At 44.8% G+C, this 23,575-nt stretch overlaps 1 protein-coding gene across 1 annotated transcript in view; it reads left to right on the forward strand.

Moving 5' to 3' along the window:
- LOC144758378 (uncharacterized) overlaps positions 1 to 23,575 on the forward strand; it is a 687,536-nt gene that overhangs the window by 478,177 nt on the left and 185,784 nt on the right. The window contains 1 exon segment of the mRNA XM_078646424.1: positions 19,263 to 20,223. Within this exon segment, the coding sequence (XP_078502550.1) occupies positions 19,263 to 20,223 (961 nt within the window).

Raw genomic sequence — 23,575 nt, forward strand, 5'->3', positions numbered from 1 at the left:
CTGCTTCATTTTGTCCATCATTCTTTGTATGATCTACCTGTTACTGAGGCTTGTGTGTTGAGTACAGGTTTAGTCTCTGGGTGTTTGTGTAGGGGTATTTAAACCCTGCGTTTTAATCTACACTTGTTGTTCATTTAGTGTGTTCACGCCCTTGTAATTATAACAAGCATTTGCAATGCAATAGGTCTCGCTTTTATGAGAGTTTTAGTTATTGGCATGTGTTGTATTTTTAAATATAAATAAAAGGCGTTGGTATTTATAATGATTGAGTGACAGGAGCAGTGCTGTGCGCCACAGTTATTAGATGTTATTCGTGAAGTCTGGGTGGTCGAGGGTGAGGAGGTTTTAGTGTGCAGGACATGTTTTTGATACAGTGGTGTGTGCCTGTGTGCGTGCAGTGGAACTGGAAACTTAGTGACATGCATGCACATTTATATGTGCCTAATGGCTGAGTAGGACGTGCTTATTATTAATTACAATGCATGTGTATTGACCCCAGAAGGATGAAAGGCACTGTGGCCCACCATTAGGTCAAACACTTGTGAAGCAGAGGCATTACTCCATAGCATAGATACCTACTAATAGCAGGTGAGATTCCCCAGTGTACCACTGTATGAGTGGGTGTGCAGACTAAGGAACAGGAGCAATGTTGTGCACCCTGTGGCATGGGGTGTTATCCATAGAGTGTATGTGTCCGTGTGCTGCTATAAGCATGCAGACTGAGTGACAGGAGCAGTGCTGTGCGCCACAATTATTAGATGTTTTTCGTGGAGTCTGGGTGTTCGAGGGGAGGAGGTTTTAGTGTGCAGGACATGTTTTTGATACAGTGGTGTGTGCCTGTGTGCGTGCTGTGGACCTGGAAACTGAGTACCATGAGTGATGATGTGCGCCTTGTGGCGTGGGGTGTCATCAGTTGAGTGTTTGTCCGTGACTGGCGTGGGTGCCGACTGCGGACTTAAAAGATGTAAATAAAGATATTCCCCAGGCAGAGACGACCCAGATGCCTGTCTGAAGCAGGGCCGGTGCTTGTTATTTCAACCGCACAGTGCTAAGTTTCACATCAAGGTTCCTGCTGCAGTCGCGAATAGCGCCTGGGGTTTCAGTCACCCGACTGAGCGCTAAACGTTGCTGTTTTCAAAGAATGAGAATACGGTGGCCTGGATGTGCCCTTGCATGAACCGCAGAGTAGACACGAGGAAAAGTATATAATTTCTCTCCAGGGTGTCAAAAACAAAAAAAACAACTCCCCCAGTGGTCGAAGGGAATTAAAAATAAAAACAAGAGTACAACAAAAGGAAAGAGGCTGGGCCTCTAAAAGCGGACAGTTTGACAGAGAGCAGAGGCAGTTACCAGACAGCCGCCTTGAGTAAACAACAAGTGCGGCGTCGGTGAGGAAAAAGTCTGCACAGGCCAAAGGTAGCAGAGTAAACAAAACAAATCCTTTTACAAGACCACTTTCTAACAACAAGCCATGGTTGCTGTTTATTTATCTTATGGAACTAACAACTAACAACCATTAACAAAGCCAATAGTCCTGACTTGGTGTAGGTATGATGTTACTTGTTGTATCATATATCTGGATGCAATGACAGAAACAGCAAAATACAAGTTGGGCAGCATACAATCATGCAAAGCACAGATTTGTTTAGCTTTCGTGTGTTTAAGCCATGCCTTTAAGTACATTGACCCCCCAGTTTTTTCATCCCACTTAAAGCCCTGGTGTGCCCTATTCAAAATATGGTGCATCCATGAAGCAAACTAGTGAAGTGCTACATCTCAATAACAAATGCTTGCGTGGGCCCCAAACATTGAGATTCAGGAAAGCCGATACAAAAATGTGTATGATATATCTAAAAGCGGGGTGATATTAAATAGCAACACACAAATAGTATTTCTAATGCGGATATTACGAATATAGCCAACCTAACAAAACAGGCGATATCTCACAGCTAGGAGAGCAATAAAACAAAGAACAAGTCAGCTGAAGTGAACAATGATGTGCACGACTATGTTCACAAAAACCCAGTGATCCCCAAATAAAATTCTTACACACAACGTGTATTTCAGGGTAATGCCTGCGAAAAGGCAAATCTAGAAATATTGATATTCATGTCCCATAAAATGCCAAAAGTGTGCTTTAAAATGCACATGGGATCATCTAAACTCACCGTAGTTGAACGAGAACAACGTTCATCATGATTTGACCCCGCACTGATGTGATGACACGAGGGTGTTGAGCTCAATTTAAATGTACTCAAGCTGTGCCGGAGATTTCAAGTTTGACCTAACTTTATTGACACACCCGTAGTAATTGTGTCTGAAAGTACCTGCGCTCACTAAACAAAACAAGCATTGGCCGGCGGCAAGAAAATGAAAGTGAGCGGCCGTGGGAAGAAAATAAACAAGCATTGGCTACGCGGCAGTGAAAGTGGCAGCAGGGGGAGGGGGCATGGGCGATTTCCTTTTGGGAGCGTGCGACCATGTGGCCCCACCATAGGGCGCCGCGCGCTCCCGAAAAGAAATCGCCAAGATGTGCACGCGTTGCATTGCAGGCAATGCAACGCGTGCACTTCTTTGCTGTAAAAGCTCTGCCGATGGCTTTAGGTCCCCTCCTATGCAACGCATTGCACGTTGCGTAGGACGAGACCTAAAAAGTGTGTTAAGCATGACCAGATGTCTCCTTGTCATGACCTCTGAGTAATGTTGCATAGTTAACAGCAGCATCATTGCAAAGTATTAAGAACCTGATTTAGAGTTCGATGGTTGGGTTACTCTGTCACAAATGTGACGGATATCCTGGCCACCGTATTATAAGTGCTATTGAATATAGTATACCGCAGCCATTTTACTATCGTTCGTCTCTCTATTTCTCTTATTTGGTTATCTTTATTTTACTTTTTGCTCTTTTCTTATTGCTTTTACTGTTTCTCTCTATTCCTTTCTTTGATTCCTTACTTAAGAGTGCTTAGCCTCGTAAAGCATTTCATTCATTCATTTGTGTTTCATCTTTTCTGACATCAGGATGGCTGCAGAGATATCTTTACTTTTATAATGCGAAAAATTCTATGTCAGGAACAGAGGCGAGTATTCTGTTCATCTTTCTCCACTTTAATTCATACAGCAGCCTTTAACAAACAACTACCTTCCCAAGAAAACCATTAGGGAATGAGAAAACATTGTAATTTGTAACCAATCATTAAACACTCCATATAATATAGTCCATCATCTCAGTTTATCAGTTAAGTGCGTTTGATTGTCTCCTCACTTAAATTCATTGTTATATGCTTAACCGGTGATTTTGCTGGTGTCTACAAGGTGACCCCTTTGTTCTGCTTCCCTCCTCCCCCAGCTCCTTAGGGGACAACGATTACCAGGGGATTCCTGCGGGCGAAGTGTCCCGTCCGTTCCTGGAGGGCAAGGTGGTCCTCACTCCTGAGCTAGATGAGCACACGGTTACTTGCTTGATAAAATATATCTTAGGGACCGAAAGAAAAGCATAGCCTGCTTGTGGTGGTCATGTCAAGACAAATTATTGGATCTTATGGGAACGATTACAAACATCTTAGATATGGCTTAAGAAGCCAATCAGTCAGGGGCCCCTGTATCTCCTAAGTCTCTGTCTGGATGGGCCCAGAGAGCTGTAATCCTGTTGGGCAACCAAAGTGAGTGCGCTCGATGGGTGAGACAGCATTCTCTCTTAATTAAAAGTGGATCCAAAGCTTGGGGTTTCAGAAGCAGGATCACTGCACAAAGGGTGTTGTTCGAGGAATGTTTTATGAAGGAACTCAGTAAATTTGCTTCCACATTCAACTCTTTGGATAAAGCGCAGCCATCTATTAACATACTTTACCTCAAGATGTTTGTCGATCCCCTATGGAAGACAGGCTTCTCCTTCATCCCATAGTGGAAAAACCCATCTCTACAATTTATCGTAAACTTATTAACAACATGCCTGATCCCCTAGTGTCTCTGTGGGAATGATGGGAGGGTGACGTAGGGGCCCTGGAGGATGACGACTGGCAGGATGCACTACAGAACCCCTGTGAAATTGCAATTCGCGCCAGTTTCCGACTGGTACAGCTACACATTTTACACCGGGTGTATTACCCCCAAACTCATCTATAAGCCTGGGGAAGAAGCCAATCGGCCCTCTGTGCGAGGGGACGTAGAGGAGAAGGTACATTCTATCATATCTTGTGGGAATGCCCAGATATAGTACCCTGCTGGACTAAAGTTGTGGACACAATGGCAGCAGTGTTGGCTTCTCCGGTCCCGGTAGAGCATAGGTGGCTATTGTTGATGATCAAAGGGGCCACGGACTGGTCCAGATACAATGAGATCTGGCTAGCAATGGCGGCAGGGGTGGCAAAAACAAACAAAGCCAGTGGCTGGGGGGCGCAGGCACCCCCACAGTCGGACCAGTGGTTGCGAGATCTAGATTGGTGCCAGGCAGCCGAAGAAACAATTTACAAGTCCATGGGCTGCATAAAGAAATGGAAAAAGGTCTGGGGGCCCTGGAAGAAATGCAGGGCATTGAGGGGCGGATCAGGGCTAGATTTATAAGCATTGACAATCCTACCTATGTCTATGTCAGCCTTACACTATATTGTGAAATGTCATTCTACTAAATGCTATATGAATATTGTCTTGAATTGTATGATATTTTGAGCAATGTTAAAAAGATTTCACAAAAAAAAGTTGTTTGTGGAAGCCGGATATGGCAGGGGGCGCTCGTTTGGCCGCTTTAGCTCCAATGTCTCCCAAAAAGGACAAGACTCCTGCCAAGGGCAATGCCAGGACTCTGCAAGGTTTGGTAATTGTCACCCCTCCCGATCTTTCCAGCGCTACAGAGGGGGCAGAGGTGGTGGTTGTGGACGTATCCAAAGATCTGCCCACGGTAAGGACTCACCTTTCCTCGCAACTTAAGGTGGGGAGGAGAGATTGGCTCTGTTCATAGAGAACTGGAGGGAAGTCATGTTTGATTTTTGGGTCTCACAGGCGGTCCAATGCTTTCACTTGGAGTTCCTGGGGACTCCCAATCAGGCTTCCAAACCACGCTTTCTAGTTTTTACCAAGCATCATGCTTCCCTCATAGATCTAGAGGTGACAGAACTGTTGAGGAAAGGGGCGATCGTACTTGCTACTTTTCATCCATCTAGTTTTGGGAGCAACATTTTCCTGCAAGCAACATTTTCCTGCTGGAGAACAGAAATGGGGCCAGCATTCCATAATCAACCTCAGAGGTCAATGAATGGATTATATACCGCCATTACAATACGGGGGGCTCCATCCTCTGTGGGACCTGCTATGCCAGGGAGATTGGCTGGTTCACTTGGACCTCAAGGATGCCTATTTGACGGCCTGGATTTTCCCACCTCATTTCAGATTTCTGCAGTTTCTTTGGGGCCCTAGGGCACTCGAGTTTCGGACCTTACCCATCAGTCCCTTATCCGCCCCATGGTGTTTCACCAAGGTACTTAAACCTGTGGTGGAGATTTTCCACATCAGTGTTGTACACTCAATTGATTACCTTTACGATATTATGCTGATCGATCAGTGTCCTCAAACGCTGTCAGCTCAGCTCCAGAAGACAGTGGAGTTGCTGGAACATCTGGGGTTTGTGATAAAGTAAAAGAATTCCTTGTTGGTCCCTTCTCAGCAAACCACTTTTTTGGGTTTCGTAACCATCCTCCAAGTCTTACTGCCAAGAAGATGGAAAAATGTAGTCACAAGCTCAGGAAGACCATCGCTCTGGACCATCTGGTGGGACTGTTAGCATCCTCCATTCAGGTGATCTTGCCAGGCCCGCTTCACTACAGGGCTTTACAATGACTGAAGACACATCACCTTCAGGTCGACTTATTCGGCAATATTTCCGCTATCGGAGGAGGCTAAAGAGGAAATGCAGAGGTGGTTGAATCAGATGGAGGATTGGAATAGGAGAACCATCTTCAGTTCCTGTCTGGACAACGTGATTGAATCCGATGCCAGCAAAACCGGGTAGGGGGCCACTCCTTTGAGGTCCGATGTTAGACGCAGAACAAACTGAGTTGCTCGGTGCTGCTGAAGAAGGACAGCATCTCTGCAGTGAGGAACATCAACTACTTGGGGTGCCCATGATACAAGATGCAAGAGGAGCTGGCAAAAGGATTTTGGCATTACTGCTTGAAACGAAACATCTTGCTGACTGTGGAAAGGCCTCCTGGAAAATCCAACGAAGTAGCCGACTGGAATTCCTGTCACCTTTAGGATCTCAGTACATGGCAACTACATCCGGAGGTGTGCCAGATGCTTCAGAGAATACGGCGGCTTTTCTTGGTGGATCTCTTTTCCTTTCATCTCTACTGGTTAGGTTCTTCAGTTGGAGGACCGATCCCCAAGCGGAGGCGACAGAGGCCTTCCAGCAGGGCTGCAGTGCAAAAGAAGATACACTTTTCCCCCATTCGGGATGTTGATGCGAGTGGCCATGCAAAACCAGCGGCAGAAGGCCAACCTAGTTGTGATCTGGTTTTCAGTGATGATGGAACTTTCTTGTGAATTTCTAATCCATCTGCCAGAGAGATAACACACTCTGAGGGACATGCTGGGGAATCACCATCTAGTCCTGGAGGAGTAACACCTCCTCATGGCATTGAAGGTTACAGGTCTAGTTCGAAAGTCAGAGGAATTTCAAAATCTTGTCAAAGTCTTTTGTCCGAGTTTTGGGCGGATGGCACCAACAAGAGATACAGATCCCCTTTCTAGATTTACGATCTTTACCTCTTGGTCCTTATCCTCCATCTCTCCCCCATTATGTGGGTTCTGACTCAATTTCACAGATCATCAATCTGGTAACCATGAAACTCATCTTGCCAAACAATCACCAAATCCATCAGGTCATTCATGTGATTAGGCTGTCCTGTTTACAGTGTTTATTTATGGTGGATTCCAGTGGTGTTTTACAAACCTTTTGAATGCAGTGCTTATCAGTGTTTCTTAGCTGCCTGTCCCCCATAAAAGACAAAAGCTATGTTTTTCCAGTGTTTACAAAACATGTTTTTGTAGTGATTGTTACACAGCGCATATGTAATTTAAAGGAGAAGTAATGCAGGGTATGTAGTGTATTTCCATTGGCAGTGTATTCAATGGATCTATGTAAGTCTCTTGAGGCTAGAAAGTCTGTGTATTGATGGTTACTCACAGGCACATCTCATTACCTTCTCACATCTTATTACCTCTCCCACTCACTCAGGGCCTGATTACAATATTGGCAGACAGGGTTACTCCGTCACAAACGTGACGCATATCCCATCTGCCAAATTACAGTTCCATTATAGTCTATAGAATTTTAATTTGGCGAAAGGGATATCTTTCCCGTTTGTGAGAGAGTAACCCTGCCTGCCACAATCGTTATCAGGCCCTCGGTCTGGTTTACCGGACTACTAATGAATTAAGAATTTAAGTGTGATATATTCTAATGTTTTAATAAACAAATTCCTGGACACAGTAAGGGGGTAATTCTCCTACTCCTTACTATTATCACACCTCGGGAGTGGAACAACATTGGTGCAGAGCTGCACGGTGCCACCTACAGGGATGCAGAGGTCCTGCCGAAGATTTTCAAGATCAAGTCTGACGTTGAGGAATATTCTAAAGGTGAGAAATCTGCCGTTGGATGTATCTATCAGAATTTCAGCTTTTGAGGGTTCTAGATTATCAGAATTTACAACCTTCAGGAAATGCTCCTAAAACAGCTAAATTAGCCCTGGATCCTCAGCGTTTGAGGGTTCACCCATGCACTGTGAAAATGAACAACATTCTATTCAAGAAGGTGAATGTAGTCTATCAGTTCCTTGTGTAATTCATTCCTTAATTCACCAAACGTAGCACTAGCAGGCAGAGAAGGCTTACTTCAGGGTCCAGTACACGGATAGCAACTGAGATGCAGCACAACAGAGCCTTGTCAAATCCACGTTTCTTCTAAACAGTACGAAATTACTTTAAAGGGCAGTATGGTATGCCCTCAAAACCTCCATTGGTCACAGTCCACACAATGTACATGCTTTGTTCCCCCTACTTCCATCCTTATGTATACCTCAAATGCCCTGCCCGACTCTCCGTGCTGATGCCAATGTGGCCCTCCGTCACCCCGCAGACCATATTTTTGGCCCCTGGGAAAATGTTTGAGAGCACCCATACAATAAAAAAAATGCAGCAGTTGTAAATACATATCACTTTTCATTTTGTACATTTGAAACATTTTATTGAATAATAAAACCTAATAAACATAAGCTACTTAATAAAGCATAACTAAACATGAGCTGCCATACATACATATTATAGACAAAAGTGGTACATAAAATTCAACATATTGTAACATAGCATTCTGTTACACAGATTAGTTATGAAGAGCAAAATTCGTAATATCAGGCAACCTGAAAAGTTCAACAATGGAAATGTTTATGAAGAGAAGAAAGGAAAGAAAAGAAAGAAGGTGGGGTACAGGGATTTCATTTATGTAATGCTTCCTACATATATAAAAACAAATACTAATAATTTATCTTCCGCAATATAGTACAAAAATTAAAACACTAAGAAATATTGTAAACAATAAACATTTTATGTTGTAATTAAAATTCAATTAGAATATTCAAGGAGGCTTTTTGACTTCATCAGTGTTATTTGACTTTTGACTACTGTCATTAAACTTTCTGGAGAGGAACTGCCTCATAGGGTTCAACATCATAGCTTTTTCTAAACCAGCAATTAAGTTATAAACTTGAATTCAATCCACTTTGTGATTAGACACTTCCCTTTTCAACAAGCATGACAGGAACACTTATTGTTATTTTCCCAAACAGTGATAATGTTTCAAATGGCAACAACAAAAAATATGTTTAAAAGTTTACCTCCGAAAGGAAAACCAAGCCATTTCTGAATCATATGGCACAATAAAACATAAAGACACAGAAGGGCATATTTAGGTGTAGCATTTATTAACTCCATCGCTGCTTGAGAGATTCCTCTCCTGTGCTGCAGATCCTTGAATCCCATTCGTCATGCAGTACACAAGCAGTGTACTGCATGACGAGCTGAGCTCGTCATGAGCATGGAAGGGGTTAAGGTTTGACCAGACTTGAAACACTAATTATTTCTTATCTTTTCGGAATGTAAATATCCTATTGAAAATATTTCCCACAGACCCAGCACAAGAGTGAATTAGAAGATGAGTTAATTGAAATCAAAGACTATGTGCTGATAAATAATCTATTGATGTAAAATACAATGGTCAGGCCATGCTTGTGGATCTAAGGTATTCAGACTGTAACTCCATATTTCGTTCCATAAACTGACTGAGCGTAATACTTGAAGGTCCATCTATCAAATCAGTTCTATTACAGTTTTATTTTTGATAATAGTAATTGAGATCAATAGCTTTTAGAAGGCATGGGTGGAATTGATCCTTGGTGTAAATCGAGATTATGGTCTGCAATAGAACCCAGAACTGACAGATAAAATCTAAAAGGATTGAATATGTTTATTATAATGGTTTCGAGAAAACAAAGAAATGTATTGTTCCTGCTAATCAGATAATATATGTAACAAATATGATTACATCCCATTTTATGCCTAAGGTCCAGAGACAGATTTAGATTCTTTTCTGCATAGAGAGACAGCATTTGGAATTATATTTAACAAAACGTTAAAGCTTGAGGTAAGAAATCCTGTCTTTAAAGAAGTATTCTGTCAGAGATATGTGAGATGGTTTACATTTGATCTGAAGCAATATTAGCATTAAACAGATAGGTGCATAGGTTACGCTCGATTTAGTAATTCACATGCTTTGTAAATGCTAAAACACTTTTTGAAATATAGTAAGCCAATTTAACGATTCAGAAATTCAAAGGGGGATATTAATTGTGCCACTTCTGAATACTTTAATACATCCTAATGGTATGTTTTAAGTTTTGTGACCATTTTCAAAACATTATTAGGAGGCGGTGATCCATTTGCAAATGGGAAGGAGTCCCCAAGGGGACCTTTGTGAATGTGAAAAGGAAATGGGTTGCATTTACAAAAATGAAAGATTCCTTTATCTAAAAGCTATCACAGAAACGATAGCTTGCCGATTCCAAAAGCAACCACTTTTACCGAATTGATAATTAGTGATGGAGGTTTAATATATTTTATATTTCTGAGATTAAGGTCTGAGCGGATGGTTTACTCCATCACACTGGTGACGGATATCCCATCTGCAGAAATGTTAATCCCATAAGACAAAAAGGAATTTATATTTCGGCTGACGGGATATCCGTCACCGTTGGGACACAGTTACCTGTCCGCAGAGATCCAAATCAGGCCCTTAGTCTCCAATAGTTTTGTCCTATGGTGTAAATATTTGTTCCTGTTATTTTATTTCCCATTTTAATATTGTCATGAAATATAACTATTCTTTTTGTCAACAAAAGGAGAGGGTGCTGCACTGTTCCTGAAAAGAGGTGAGGATTTAAGGAAGGTTTTGGGAAAAGATTTCATCTACTCGAGCTCGGCGGTAAGGGGTAGGTCAAAGCACACGGACTCGGAGCGCTGAAGCCACATCATATGGGCTCAACTCTGGAGTACCACACCGCCGATCCCTCATGTGGCCTCTCACATATGACCATTAGGCATAGGAGGATCCACTAAGGTAACAAATACAACATATATGAGATTAGCATGTTGTTGCTTTCACTTTGGTCCTGAAGAATCGCGGTTACTATAGCCCTAGCGAGAAACATGTTGACCACATGCACCCCTAGCCTCTTCTAGGGTCACACAACCCTAACTAGTTGACACCTAGGAAGCTAGCCCCACCTTTTAACTGTAGCCAGAGGACCACTAGAATAAAGGTAATTCCGGTACCCCTTGCTACATTTTTAATCAGTTCAATAGGAATATACCATCCTGCCCACATACCCCCACTTCACCAAAAGGCAGTTGGAAAAAGATCTCCGCCAAAGAGCCCCTCTTTGAGGTGAGCCCGTCGGGGGTTGCACCGCCTCCCCGACGAGGAGCAACCGCCGATGATGAAGCATGACACTCTTCGGGGTGTGTGAGGCAATTACATCCAACATAATGGATGCCCCAGGGTACCATTACAACACCCTTGGTCACGCCAGGTAAATCTTTTCCCAAAACCTTCCTTAAATCCTCACCTCTTTTCAGGAACAGTGCAGCACCCTCTCCTTTTGTTGGTATCTCTAGTACTTAGTACGGACACTAAGCTGCTACTGGACCTTCCACCACCTTGAGTGGTAAATAGTGTCCTTTCGCCTCCCCCCCTTTGGAAACCTATTCTTTTTGTCAAACATATTGAACTATCTTTATCACAATTTTTGGGGAATTCTACAAAAGTGTTTTCACTCTCTAGCTTGAAGCTTCCGAAGGAAAATACTGACACCAGTTCCTGATTTCTCCTAGATCATTTAGCTTTCTCTCTAAAACAAGCACAATTTTGACATGAGAGAGGTTGTTATTGTGGAGAAACACATTGGGGTTAATTTACAAAAAATAACTATTATAGCGCTACTATAATCTTTAAAAAAAAGTTCTAATTATATCGAACATTTTCATTTCTCTCATATAAGTAATACATGCAACATTTAATATCCAATAATTTCAGGTAATTTACTGACAAGGGTATCTGGTAAAGATACATGAATGTCTTATTCCTTGTGGTAAAGTAAATTTGATAGAATTAACAGAGTTCTCTTCTGGAAAAAACTGCTATGAGAAGGTATTAAATAGGATCATCAACTTTCAGTTGTTTTTGAACATTTTCTTAGCATACTGTGTTTTCCCTTAAATTGATCCCGATATTTCCAGGACTGTTCTGTGCTTAAATTTACAATGATAGGGTAAGTATTTATATCCTAAGCCACTTGCCATTCACAGTTCAGCTGTACAGATGCCCGTTTGAACTTCTAGCTCATTATGCGAAGATCCACCTGAGAAGGGGGTTATAAGGGGTCCTTTACATGATGGAGGAAGTGGGCAGCACTCAAATGGCCTTGATGGAGCTTGACGCCTCAATGGCCTTTGATAGCATTGAATGGCCATACGTGTTCTTGGTTCTCCAGAGACTGGGTTTCGGTCCAGTTTTCTGTAGCTGGGTGCGCCTGCTGTATGAACAGCCGGTAGCGAGGGTAAGAGTTAATGGGGCGTTGTCCCGAGCATTTCCCCTGTGCAGGGGCACCAGATAAGGGTGTCCCCTGTCCCCTCTCCTCTTCGTCCTGGCCCTTGAGCCACTGGCGCACTGGATTCGGAGGGACAGGTCTTTCTGGGGCCTGGCACTCAATGATGAGTGGGAGGAGCGTATATCTCTATACGCTGATGACATTGTCCTCCACATGGACAGACCCTACCACTCGATGGCGTAGGCGCTCCACTTCCTCGAATTGTTTGGTAGCTATTCTGGCTATATGATCAATTGGGCCAAATCCCTCATTCATGCCCTCTCGGGCCCTCCCCCGAGGATCCCGTGGAGCTGCTCAGCCTCGATAGCGGTAGATGGATTCAAATACCTGGGGGTGTATGTCATCAGGGACTGGGCGGAGTTCTTCACCAAAAATCTTGAGCCCCACGTGGCGCGGCTGGCATCGGACGTGACCCACTGCAGGTCCTTGCCTCTCTCCCTAATGGGATGTGCGCACTATTTAAGATGTTGGCATTGCCGCGAATCCTATATATCCTACAAAATGCGCCATACCCGGTTCCAGGTGGGGTGTTCAGGCATATATCCCTGGCCGTGCGAACGCTGCTACGGGAGGGGGGAACCAGAGGATAGCGATGCGAAAGCTCACAAGAGGGGTGTACGACAGGGGGTTGCCCTCCCGGACGTCCAATTGTACTACTGGGCTTCCCAGCTGCAAGTGGTGAACGATTGGGTTTACGCGCCAGATTCGGAACCAGCTTACAGAATCGATAGATATGTTATGCCGTGAGGGAACTGCGAGCCGCTTCTATACTCTCAAAGGTTGCGCGGGGTTCTACCCTCGCACACGGGGGTCGTGCTCCAATGCTGGCGGGAGGCCAATACATTTCTGGGGTGGGCAGGCATCTTATCAGGCAGGACCCCACTATGGCTCGGAGAACAGCTAACGGGAATGCCCCGTGATCCTTTGATTACCTCAAACAAGAATACCAACTACACGACTCCCAACATCTGCGCCTCACACACACTCTGCGCTCTCATATACACTCAGACACTTCGATCCCAGAATACTCTCCCATGGAAGACAGGCTATTCCTTAATCCCATTCTCGAAAACTATCCACTATCTACCGTAAGCTCATAAATAACATGCCTGACCCATTGGTGTCTCTGTGTGAGAGATGAGAGGGGGACACTTTAGACCTGGAGGAAGAGGATTGGCAGGATGCCTTGCAAAGCCCCCGTGAAACTGAAATGTGGACCAGGTTCCGCCTCGTACAATAAAATTTTTTGCATCGGGTGTATTACCCGCAAACACACCTGTTCTCATGGGGCAAGAACCTGTCCCCGCTGTATGTGAGGGGATGACAGGGAGAGGGGACATTCTACCATATTCTCTGGGAACGCCCGAACATTTGTGCCCTTCTGGACTAAGGTTGCACACACGATGGCAACAGTGGTGGAATCTCCGGTCCTGGTGGAGCCTGGGTGACTTTTACTTATGATGAAAGGACCCACAGACTGGTCCAGGTATAATGAGATTTGGTTGGCCATGGCAGCCGGGGTGGCGAAATTTAATATTGCCAGTTGCTGGGGGTCGCAGGCGCCCCCGCAATGGGACCAATGGCTACGAGATCTGGACTGGTGTCAGAGGGCAGAGGAAACGATATACAAGTGCAGGGGCTGCATAAAGAAAGGGAAGAAGATATGGGGGACTTGGTGGAGTTATCGAGCCACACAGGGTGGGAAGGGGAATGGAGATTAAGTGTAATCAAACTATTGTATTGTCAAGTTCGCCTGTGATTGTACAATGTAATGTTCTTATCCTTCATGCCTTTTGAACACAGCTGTATAATGAATGAGAACATGGGCAATGTTAACCTCTTCCATGCTCATGATGGCTCCCGGCCATCATGAGCCATGGTGGGCGTGTGCTGATGACGGCCGGGAGCCGTCATGCCCACGCCCGTGATAGGAATGTTCAGCACTTTGGCGGAATTCGCGCTGCAGTGATGAGGTTAATAAAAAGATTTAAAAAGGTTAACACGTTTGCCTATGGGCTATAAGAATAGTCCTGGTGCTTTTGCAGCATGTATAGTGTCCCTTTTGCACGATATTGATCCTGATGCATACGGTTACATCAATATTTGTAAATAGACATCTAGAAAATGTATTCTTTTATTGATCATATATATATATATATATATATATATATATATATATATATATATATATATATATATATATATATATCCAAATCCATTTTCTCCGTAGAGGAGCCTCAACCACACAGGGCAGTCAGTGCAAAGGGGACGGAGCACCCCTTTTAAACAACAAACACCATTTCCTCCACACTCTTGAAAGAAATGCACTGCTCACGGGACTTTCGGGCATACGAAGGTTTTAATCTTCATTCTTAAAGCAAAGTGACAGCTTACATCAAATCCTTTGTAAGAAACCTGACGCGTTTCAGCCGACTTGGCAGCCTTGTTCACAGGTAAGTTTTAAATGGATTGTGGCGTTCTCCGCTTGGTTGCGCGCGCCTTTTGAAGACTACCAGATTCCAGTGTAGTCTGCATATACTACAATCCCCAGAATGCAGTGTAACACTTTTTCAATTTCAATTCCGATTTCTTGCAATTCCTTTTCCCATCCATATCGTTTTCGGGGACATTGCTGTCACATTGCTTTAAGAATGAAGATTAAAACCTTCGTATGCTCGAAAGTCCAGTGAGCAGTGCATTTCTTTCAAGAGTGTGGAGGAAATGGTGTTTGTTGATATATATATATAGAGTGCTGTGCAATTCCTTGTTTCTAAAAATTGAAATTTATATATATATATATATATGCTTGGGCAGTTAAATAAAGCGCTTCCGACACTATCCCCAGTTGTGGCCTTTTCTCTTTCCTTGAAGGAGCTTGCTTGGATATCAATTAGCGCGTTCTCCAGTGTCGCGCTTTAAAAGGCCCCCGCTTTTGCAAGAGGCTCTGCTTTCACTGGAACCCTGTTCGCAGTCTGTTCTTTTCCGGGGTACCGGATTTTGCAGAACCCACCACCCAGCCATGGAAGAAGTATGACGAGATGGATGCCACTGCGCACCACGTTGGGCAGGTAGGATTGCCATGCCTGCCCCCGCCAGAAAGGATTTTGTTGCCGAGGTGGTTTTAGCGGTTTGGGGACTGGAGGAAGTGCCGCTGCTCATGAGTGTTTGTGGACATTTGGGGCAATTCACTGACTTTGGAGCACTATTTTCCATCCTCACATTCTCTGCGATACTTACCAGAATCGTGCTATTGCATGCTGGAACCTGTAGGCGCCGAAGTCCGGGCGGACTACAGGAAGTATATGCCATGATGACATCAGTGTGGGGGGAGCTACCGTCTGTGAATGAGGAGAAGGCAGGACATATATTACCTTCACTCACAGCCCATTCCTCAATCACTAGCACCTGGCGCTGAAGAGGCTGACCACGCCGAAATGCATCCGCCATAGAGGGTGACAGAACTTTACTCTGCTTGGGCAGTTAAATAAAGCGCTTCCGACACTATCCCCAGTTGTGGCCTTTTCTCTTTCCTTGAAGGAGCTTGCTTGGATATCAATTAGCGCGTTCTCCAGTGTCGCGCTTTAAAAGGCCCCCGCTTTTGCAAGAGGCTCTGCTTTCACTGGAACCCTGTTCGCAGTCTGTTCTTTTCCGGGGTACCGGATTTTGCAGAACCCACCACCCAGCCATGGAAGAAGTATGACGAGATGGATGCCACTGCGCACCACGTTGGGCAGGTAGGATTGCCATGCCTGCCCCCGCCAGAAAGGATTTTGTTCCCGAGGTGGTTTTAGCGGTTTGGGGACTGGAGGAAGTGCCGCTGCTCATGAGTGTTTGTGGACATTTGGGGCAATTCACTGACTTTGGAGCACTATTTTCCATCCTCACATTCTCTGCGATACTTACCAGAATCGTGCTATTGCATGCTGGAACCTGTAGGCGCCGAAGTCCGGGCGGACTACAGGAAGTATATGCCATGATGACATCAGTGTGGGGGGAGCTACCGTCTGTGAATGAGGAGAAGGCAGGACATATATTACCTTCACTCACAGCCCATTCCTCAATCACTAGCACCTGGCGCTGAAGAGGCTGACCACGCCGAAATGCATCCGCCATAGAGGGTGACAGAACTTTACTCTGCTTGGGCAGTTAAATAAAGCGCTTCCGACACTATCCCCAGTTGTGGCCTTTTCTCTTTCCTTGAAGGAGCTTGCTTGGATATCAATTAGCGCGTTCTCCAGTGTCGCGCTTTAAAAGGCCCCCGCTTTTGCAAGAGGCTCTGCTTTCACTGGAACCCTGTTCGCAGTCTGTTCTTTTCCGGGGTACCGGATTTTGCAGAACCCACCACCCAGCCATGGAAGAAGTATGACGAGATGGATGCCACTGCGCACCACGTTGGGCAGGTAGGACTGCCATGCCTGCCCCCGCCAGAAAGGATTTTGTTGCCGAGGTGGTTTTAGCGGTTTGGGGACTGGAGGAAGTGCCGCTGCTCATGAGTGTTTGTGGACATTTGGGGCAATTCACTGACTTTGGAGCACTATTTTCCATCCTCACATTCTCTGCGATACTTACCAGAATCGTGCTATTGCATGCTGGAACCTGTAGGCGCCGAAGTCCGGGCGGACTACAGGAAGTATATGCCATGATGACATCAGTGTGGGGGGAGCTACCGTCTGTGAATGAGGAGAAGGCAGGACATATATTACCTTCACTCACAGCCCATTCCTCAATCACTAGCACCTGGCGCTGAAGAGGCTGACCACGCCGAAATGCATCCGCCATAGAGGGTGACAGAACTTTACTCTGCTTGGGCAGTTAAATAAAGCGCTTCCGACACTATCCCCAGTTGTGGCCTTTTCTCTTTCCTTGAAGGAGCTTGCTTGAATATCAATTAGCGCGTTCTCCAGTGTCGCGCTTTAAAAGGCCCCCGCTTTTGCAAGAGGCTCTGCTTTCACTGGAACCCTGTTCGCAGTCTGTTCTTTTCCGGGGTACCGGATTTTGCAGAACCCACCACCCAGCCATGGAAGAAGTATGACGAGATGGATGCCACTGCGCACCACGTTGGGCAGGTAGGATTGCCATGCCTGCCCCCGCCAGAAAGGATTTTGTTGCCGAGGTGGTTTTAGCGGTTTGGGGACTGGAGGAAGTGCCGCTGCTCATGAGTGTTTGTGGACATTTGGGGCAATTCACTGACTTTGGAGCACTATTTTCCATCCTCACATTCTCTGCGATACTTACCAGAATCGTGCTATTGCATGCTGGAACCTGTAGGCGCCGAAGTCCGGGCGGACTACAGGAAGTATATGCCATGATGACATCAGTGTGGGGGGAGCTACCGTCTGTGAATGAGGAGAAGGCAGGACATATATTACCTTCACTCACAGCCCATTCCTCAATCACTAGCACCTGGCGCTGAAGAGGCTGACCACGCCGAAATGCATCCGCCATAGAGGGTGACAGAACTTTACTCTGCTTGGGCAGTTAAATAAAGCGCTTCCGACACTATCCCCAGTTGTGGCCTTTTCTCTTTCCTTGAAGGAGCTTGCTTGGATATCAATTAGCGCGTTCTCCAGTGTCGCGCTTTAAAAGGCCCCCGCTTTTGCAAGAGGCTCTGCCTTCACTGGAACCCTGTTCGCAGTCTGTTCTTTTCCGGGGTACCGGATTTTGCAGAACCCACCACCCAGCCATGGAAGAAGTATGACGAGATGGATGCCACTGCGCACCACGTTGGGCAGGTAGGATTGCCATGCCTGCCCCCGCCAGAAAGGATTTTGTTGCCGAGGTGGTTTTAGCGGTTTGGGGACTGGAGGAAGTGCCGCTGCTCATGAGTGTTTGTGGACATTTGGGGCAATTCACTGACTTTGGAGCACTATTTTCCATCCTCACATTCTCTGCGATACTTACCAGAATCGTGCTATTGCATGCTGGAACCTGTAGGCGCCGAAGTCCGGGCGGACTACAGGAAGTATATGCCATGATGACATCAGTGTGGGGGGAGCTACCGTCTGTGAATGAGGAGAAGGCAGGACATATATTACCTTCACTCACAGCCCATTCCTCAATCACTAGCACCTGGCGCTGAAGAGGCTGACCACGCCGAAATGCATCCGCCATAGAGGGTGACAGAACTTTACTCTGCTTGGGCAGTTAAATAAAGCGCTTCCGACACTATCCCCAGTTGTGGCCTTTTCTCTTTCCTTGAAGGAGCTTGCTTGGATATCAATTAGCGCGTTCTCCAGTGTCGCGCTTTAAAAGGCCCCCGCTTTTGCAAGAGGCTCTGCTTTCACTGGAACCCTGTTCGCAGTCTGTTCTTTTCCGGGGTACCGGATTTTGCAGAACCCACCACCCAGCCATGGAAGAAGTATGACGAGATGGATGCCACTGCGCACCACGTTGGGCAGGTAGGATTGCCATGCCTGCCCCCGCCAGAAAGGATTTTGTTGCCGAGGTGGTTTTAGCGGTTTGGGGACTGGAGGAAGTGCCGCTGCTCATGAGTGTTTGTGGACATTTGGGGCAATTCACTGACTTTGGAGCACTATTTTCCATCCTCACATTCTCTGCGATACTTACCAGAATCGTGCTATTGCATGCTGGAACCTGTAGGCGCCGAAGTCCGGGCGGACTACAGAAAGTATATGCCATGATGACATCAGTGTGGGGGGAGCTACCGTCTGTGAATGAGGAGAAGGCAGGACATATATTACCTTCACTCACAGCCCATTCCTCAATCACTAGCACCTGGCGCTGAAGAGGCTGACCACGCCGAAATGCATCCGCCATAGAGGGTGACAGAACTTTACTCTGCTTGGGCAGTTAAATAAAGCGCTTCCGACACTATCCCCAGTTGTGGCCTTTTCTCTTTCCTTGAAGGAGCTTGCTTGGATATATATATATATATATATATTACCTACTGGCGGTCGCCAGTAGGTATATATAGTTAGGATTTTTTCTCTATGGGATTTTTGAAAATTCTATGTCTAATAACTTTGGCGTTTGTGGACGGAATTGGCTGACATTTTCAGGAAAATGGCACATTTTGTTTCTGAGCAGCCCTTGAAAATTTGGGCTGATGTTTACCTTTACATTAGAAAGTTGAAATTACGTAAATTTCATGCAATCAAAAACAAATCCAGCGACAATTCAGATGATCCACATAAGAAGGCTGAAGAAAACACCGGCCCTTTTTTAGTTCCAGCCCATGATGCAAGAACCCTCATCACGCTATGCAACCTCAACAGTGCCAATGAGGCACCGAATATGGAGATGGATGTAGCTGACACCCAAACAGAATTACGTGGAATTGACGTTCCCCAAAGGGGAGCAGGTGAAAGTCCTTTCAAGCCTAAGAGCAAATTTGTCCCCGTTATGCCTAAAGATGCGGTGGATATTTATCATGACTGCATTATTGAGGATTTAAAGAAACTCAACAGACAAATTCATTCCAACAAAGATATGTCCAGTTTCCAAACAAGGGAATATAACAACTTAATGGCAAAATTGTCCAAAAATCAAGAAATCATTGTGAGTCCCTCTGACAAAGGAGGTAATATTGTTTTGTGGCAAAAAGAACAATATACTACAGAAGCAAAGCGCCAATTGGACAATGTTGAATGTTATATACGAAGTAATGGTATCCAATATAAACATGCAAAGGACAGCATCAAGAAATTGCTTTTGTCCTACAAAAGAGAAACTCTGATTTCCCCTACGGAATGTGCATTTTTATTAATTGAACATCCAGTGATACCACACATGTATCTAATCCCCAAGGTGCACAAAATGCAGAATCCAACACCTGGGAGGCCCATCATTTCTGCCATCAAGAGTATGGGCGAGAATATTTCACGATACATCGACTTTTATTTGCAAGAGCATGTCCAATCATTACCCAGTTACATCAAAGATACAGGTGATTTTCTTTTGCAATTAGAGGCCATAGCATGGCAAAAGAACTGGTGCATCATCACTCTGGACATTGAGTCCTTATACACCTGCATCGAACACAAGAAAGGTATTGAGGGTATAAGACATTTTTTGGGGGGCAAATCTTGCATGTATTACAGCCACAACAAAATGATTTGCAATTTGGTACAATGGTGTTTGGAGAACAATTATTTTTTGTTTGGAAAAGAGATTTGGAAACAGATACGTGGTGTAGCCATGGGTTCCTGCTTCTCCCCCAGCTACGCGTGCTTGCACGTGGGGCTGTGGGAGGAGCAGGAATTACCAGGCATTTGTGGATTTGAACGTGTCAAACATTGGATGCGCTTCATTGATGATATTTTTTGTGTATGGGAAGGGGACATGGCGAGTGCTAAAAATTTTGTGAATGCACTTAATGTGAATCAATTTAATTTGTTTTTCACTTCTAATATCAGCGAAACTTCGGCTGATTTTCTTGATGTCTCTATTAACATCATGGGCAACAAGATTATCACTTCCCTACATAGAAAGTCCACTGCTGGTAACAGTATTTTACACGCCAGCAGTGGCCACCCCAGACATGTCATCATGAGCATTCCGCTGGGCGAACTATTACGCCTTAAGCGTATATGCAATACTCAGGAAAAGTTTGAGGAGGGGGCGACGGCAATGCTTGAGAGATTAGAGGCCAGGGGCTACAGCAAAACCTGTTTAGCCACAGCATTGCAAAAGAGCAAACAAAGATCTAGGGACTCTTTGTTCGTACCTAAACCCCCTGAAGACAACAGCGCACCTAATGTCACTAGATTGGTAACCACGTACAGCAGACAGCATCGCAAGATAAAATCCATAATTAACAAGCATTGGGCAATTGTTAAAACAGATGGAGTCTTACGCGATAGGACCCCAGACAAACCGGTGGTCACATTCAGGCGAGCATACAGTATGCGCAGCAAGTTAGTACAATCTAGCCCTGAATTGCCGAAGATCACCAACTGGTTTGGAGGTAAAGGCTTTCACAAATGCGCCTCATGTCGAGCGTGCAAGTTCGGCCACAATACCACCCATTACCGCACTCCTTTTTCTGATTCTGATTCCTCAATTCACGGCAATTACAATTGCCGTACGGAGTTCGCGGTGTACGTCCTTACTTGCACCTGCGGTCTGCGCTATGTAGGCAGCACTGGCGCACAGGTGCATGTTCGAATATTGCAGCACCTTCGTGCTATAGTTAATCACGATGCGGCGTATCCGGTAGCACGCCACTTCAACAGCAGGCACAACAGGGATCTGTCATGCCTTAAATATTTTGTCATTGATGCTGTTGCTCCGTTGAGACGGGGTGGTGATCGTGAAAAACTATTACGCCGTTTAGAAACGCAGTACATCATCAAACTCGACAGCAAACAACCCAATGGGTTGAATGCGACAGAGGACATGCACAATTTTCTGTAAGTGCATCAAATTCTTTGTATATACTCTGCACAAATTATATGTCTTTTCAGCAAACTGAAGTTCCCATAATAGATTTTTCCAATATGACACACTACACAATTTTTGTAATATGTACATACACATTTTTCTTGTAAGCAAATACCTTTTTTAGGTAAGGCTATAGTCCCGTCTCTTAACTTAGAGCTGTCTGTCCAGGTTTCTGAGCAGGGCAGTCTTTTAATTATATTTGGAAATGGTTTTTTCTTTTGTGGTGATTTTCTTTGTCACTGTAAAATTGTTACAGCACTTTTTTCTCACAAACATAATTGTCTTGTAAATAGTTCTGCAATAATATTTTGAACAATATGAATGCATCATTGTATATATATATATATATTTTTTAAATATAATGACAGAGGACTAAAACTCGAGAATGTGTTTTTACACTTAGGTGCCACCCTTCGGATGACACCTACACTCATAGGTACTTTAAAAATCGGTTCTTTCACAGATAAGCAGTGCCTGTACATTTAGCAATTAAGTTTGATATGACTATGATTTGCATCTGTTCAATATTTTTTATGCTTGTCTTTGGATTTATGGTCCAGATTGGGTGTTACGGTAATAGGAGATATGCTATGCATTTATGCATATGATGAATATTGTTACTTTGTTTTGTACAACAACAATAATGCATTTAAGCAGTTATTTTACTATTCACAAGAATGTTTGTCATTTATCTGCAAACAGTAACCAATCTGAATCACCAGTAATAATTATTTCAAGCATGCAGCATAAAGCGATGTGTGTTTCCTTTGGATGCAATTATCTGTATATAGTCACTGTAAATAGAGGCACTATGCCTTTAAATTTCTTGCTATCTGGTATCAGACACAACCATATGATTCACGTATGGGAGGTGTGGCCCAATGGGTGGGCTTTCACCAAGCAGATAAAAGAACTTTCCAAAGTTTGAAATGTGGTGTGTGAACAAGAGTACGCCAGTACTCGAAACGTTACATTTTGGAAGGCACTTAAAATAAACAACATCTTGCCTGGACAACGTGGGGTCTGTCTCTTCTCTCGCCGCTGCTGTTACCGCTGCATGTGGAGGTTTGAAGGATTCTTACAATATATATATATATATATATATATATATATATATATATATATATATATATATATATATATATATATCCAAATCCATTTTCTCCGTAGAGGAGCCTCAACCACACAGGGCAGTCAGTGCAAAGGGGACGGAGCACCCCTTTTAAACAACAAACACCATTTCCTCCACACTCTTGAAAGAAATGCACTGCTCACGGGACTTTCGGGCATACGAAGGTTTTAATCTTCATTCTTAAAGCAATGTGACAGCTTACATCAAATCCTTTGTAAGAAACCTGACGCGTTTCAGCCGACTTGGCAGCCTTGTTCACAGGTAAGTTTTAAATGGATTGTGGCGTTCTCCGCTTGGTTGCGCGCGCCTTTTGAAGACTACCAGATTCCAGTGTAGTCTGCATTAACCCTGGGCGGGCGGCTACGTTCCGTGCACGGAGTGTGCGTAGTGCCGGCTTCTACGCATTTTGCGTAGCAGGCGTAGAATCCGGCACTATGCACGCTCCGCAGACGGAGCGTAGCTGGCCGCCACCCGCCTCCCTCCCGCCCTCCCTAAATACTTTAAATTAAAAGTGTAAAATAATTAAAAGGCACTTACCTTGCCCGCCGCTGCCCGCCGCGTCCCCGGGGCTCGCTATCTTCATGGCTTCCGTCTTGTGTATCTAATGCGCATGCGCGAGCGGCCGCGCATGCGCATTTCTCACGAGAAATGCGCATGCGCGGTCGCCCGCGCATGCGCATTAGATACACAAGACGGAAGCCATGAAGATAGCGAGCCCCGGGGACGCGGCGGGCAGCGGCGGGCAAGGTAAGTGCCTTTTAATTCTTTTACACTTTTAATTTAAAGTATTTAGGGAGGGCGGGAGGGAGGCCTGCGGTGCGTAGTG

This window comes from Lissotriton helveticus, chromosome 1_1 (assembly GCF_964261635.1).
Source record: "Lissotriton helveticus chromosome 1_1, aLisHel1.1, whole genome shotgun sequence".
Classification (NCBI taxonomy): domain Eukaryota; kingdom Metazoa; phylum Chordata; class Amphibia; order Caudata; family Salamandridae; genus Lissotriton; species Lissotriton helveticus.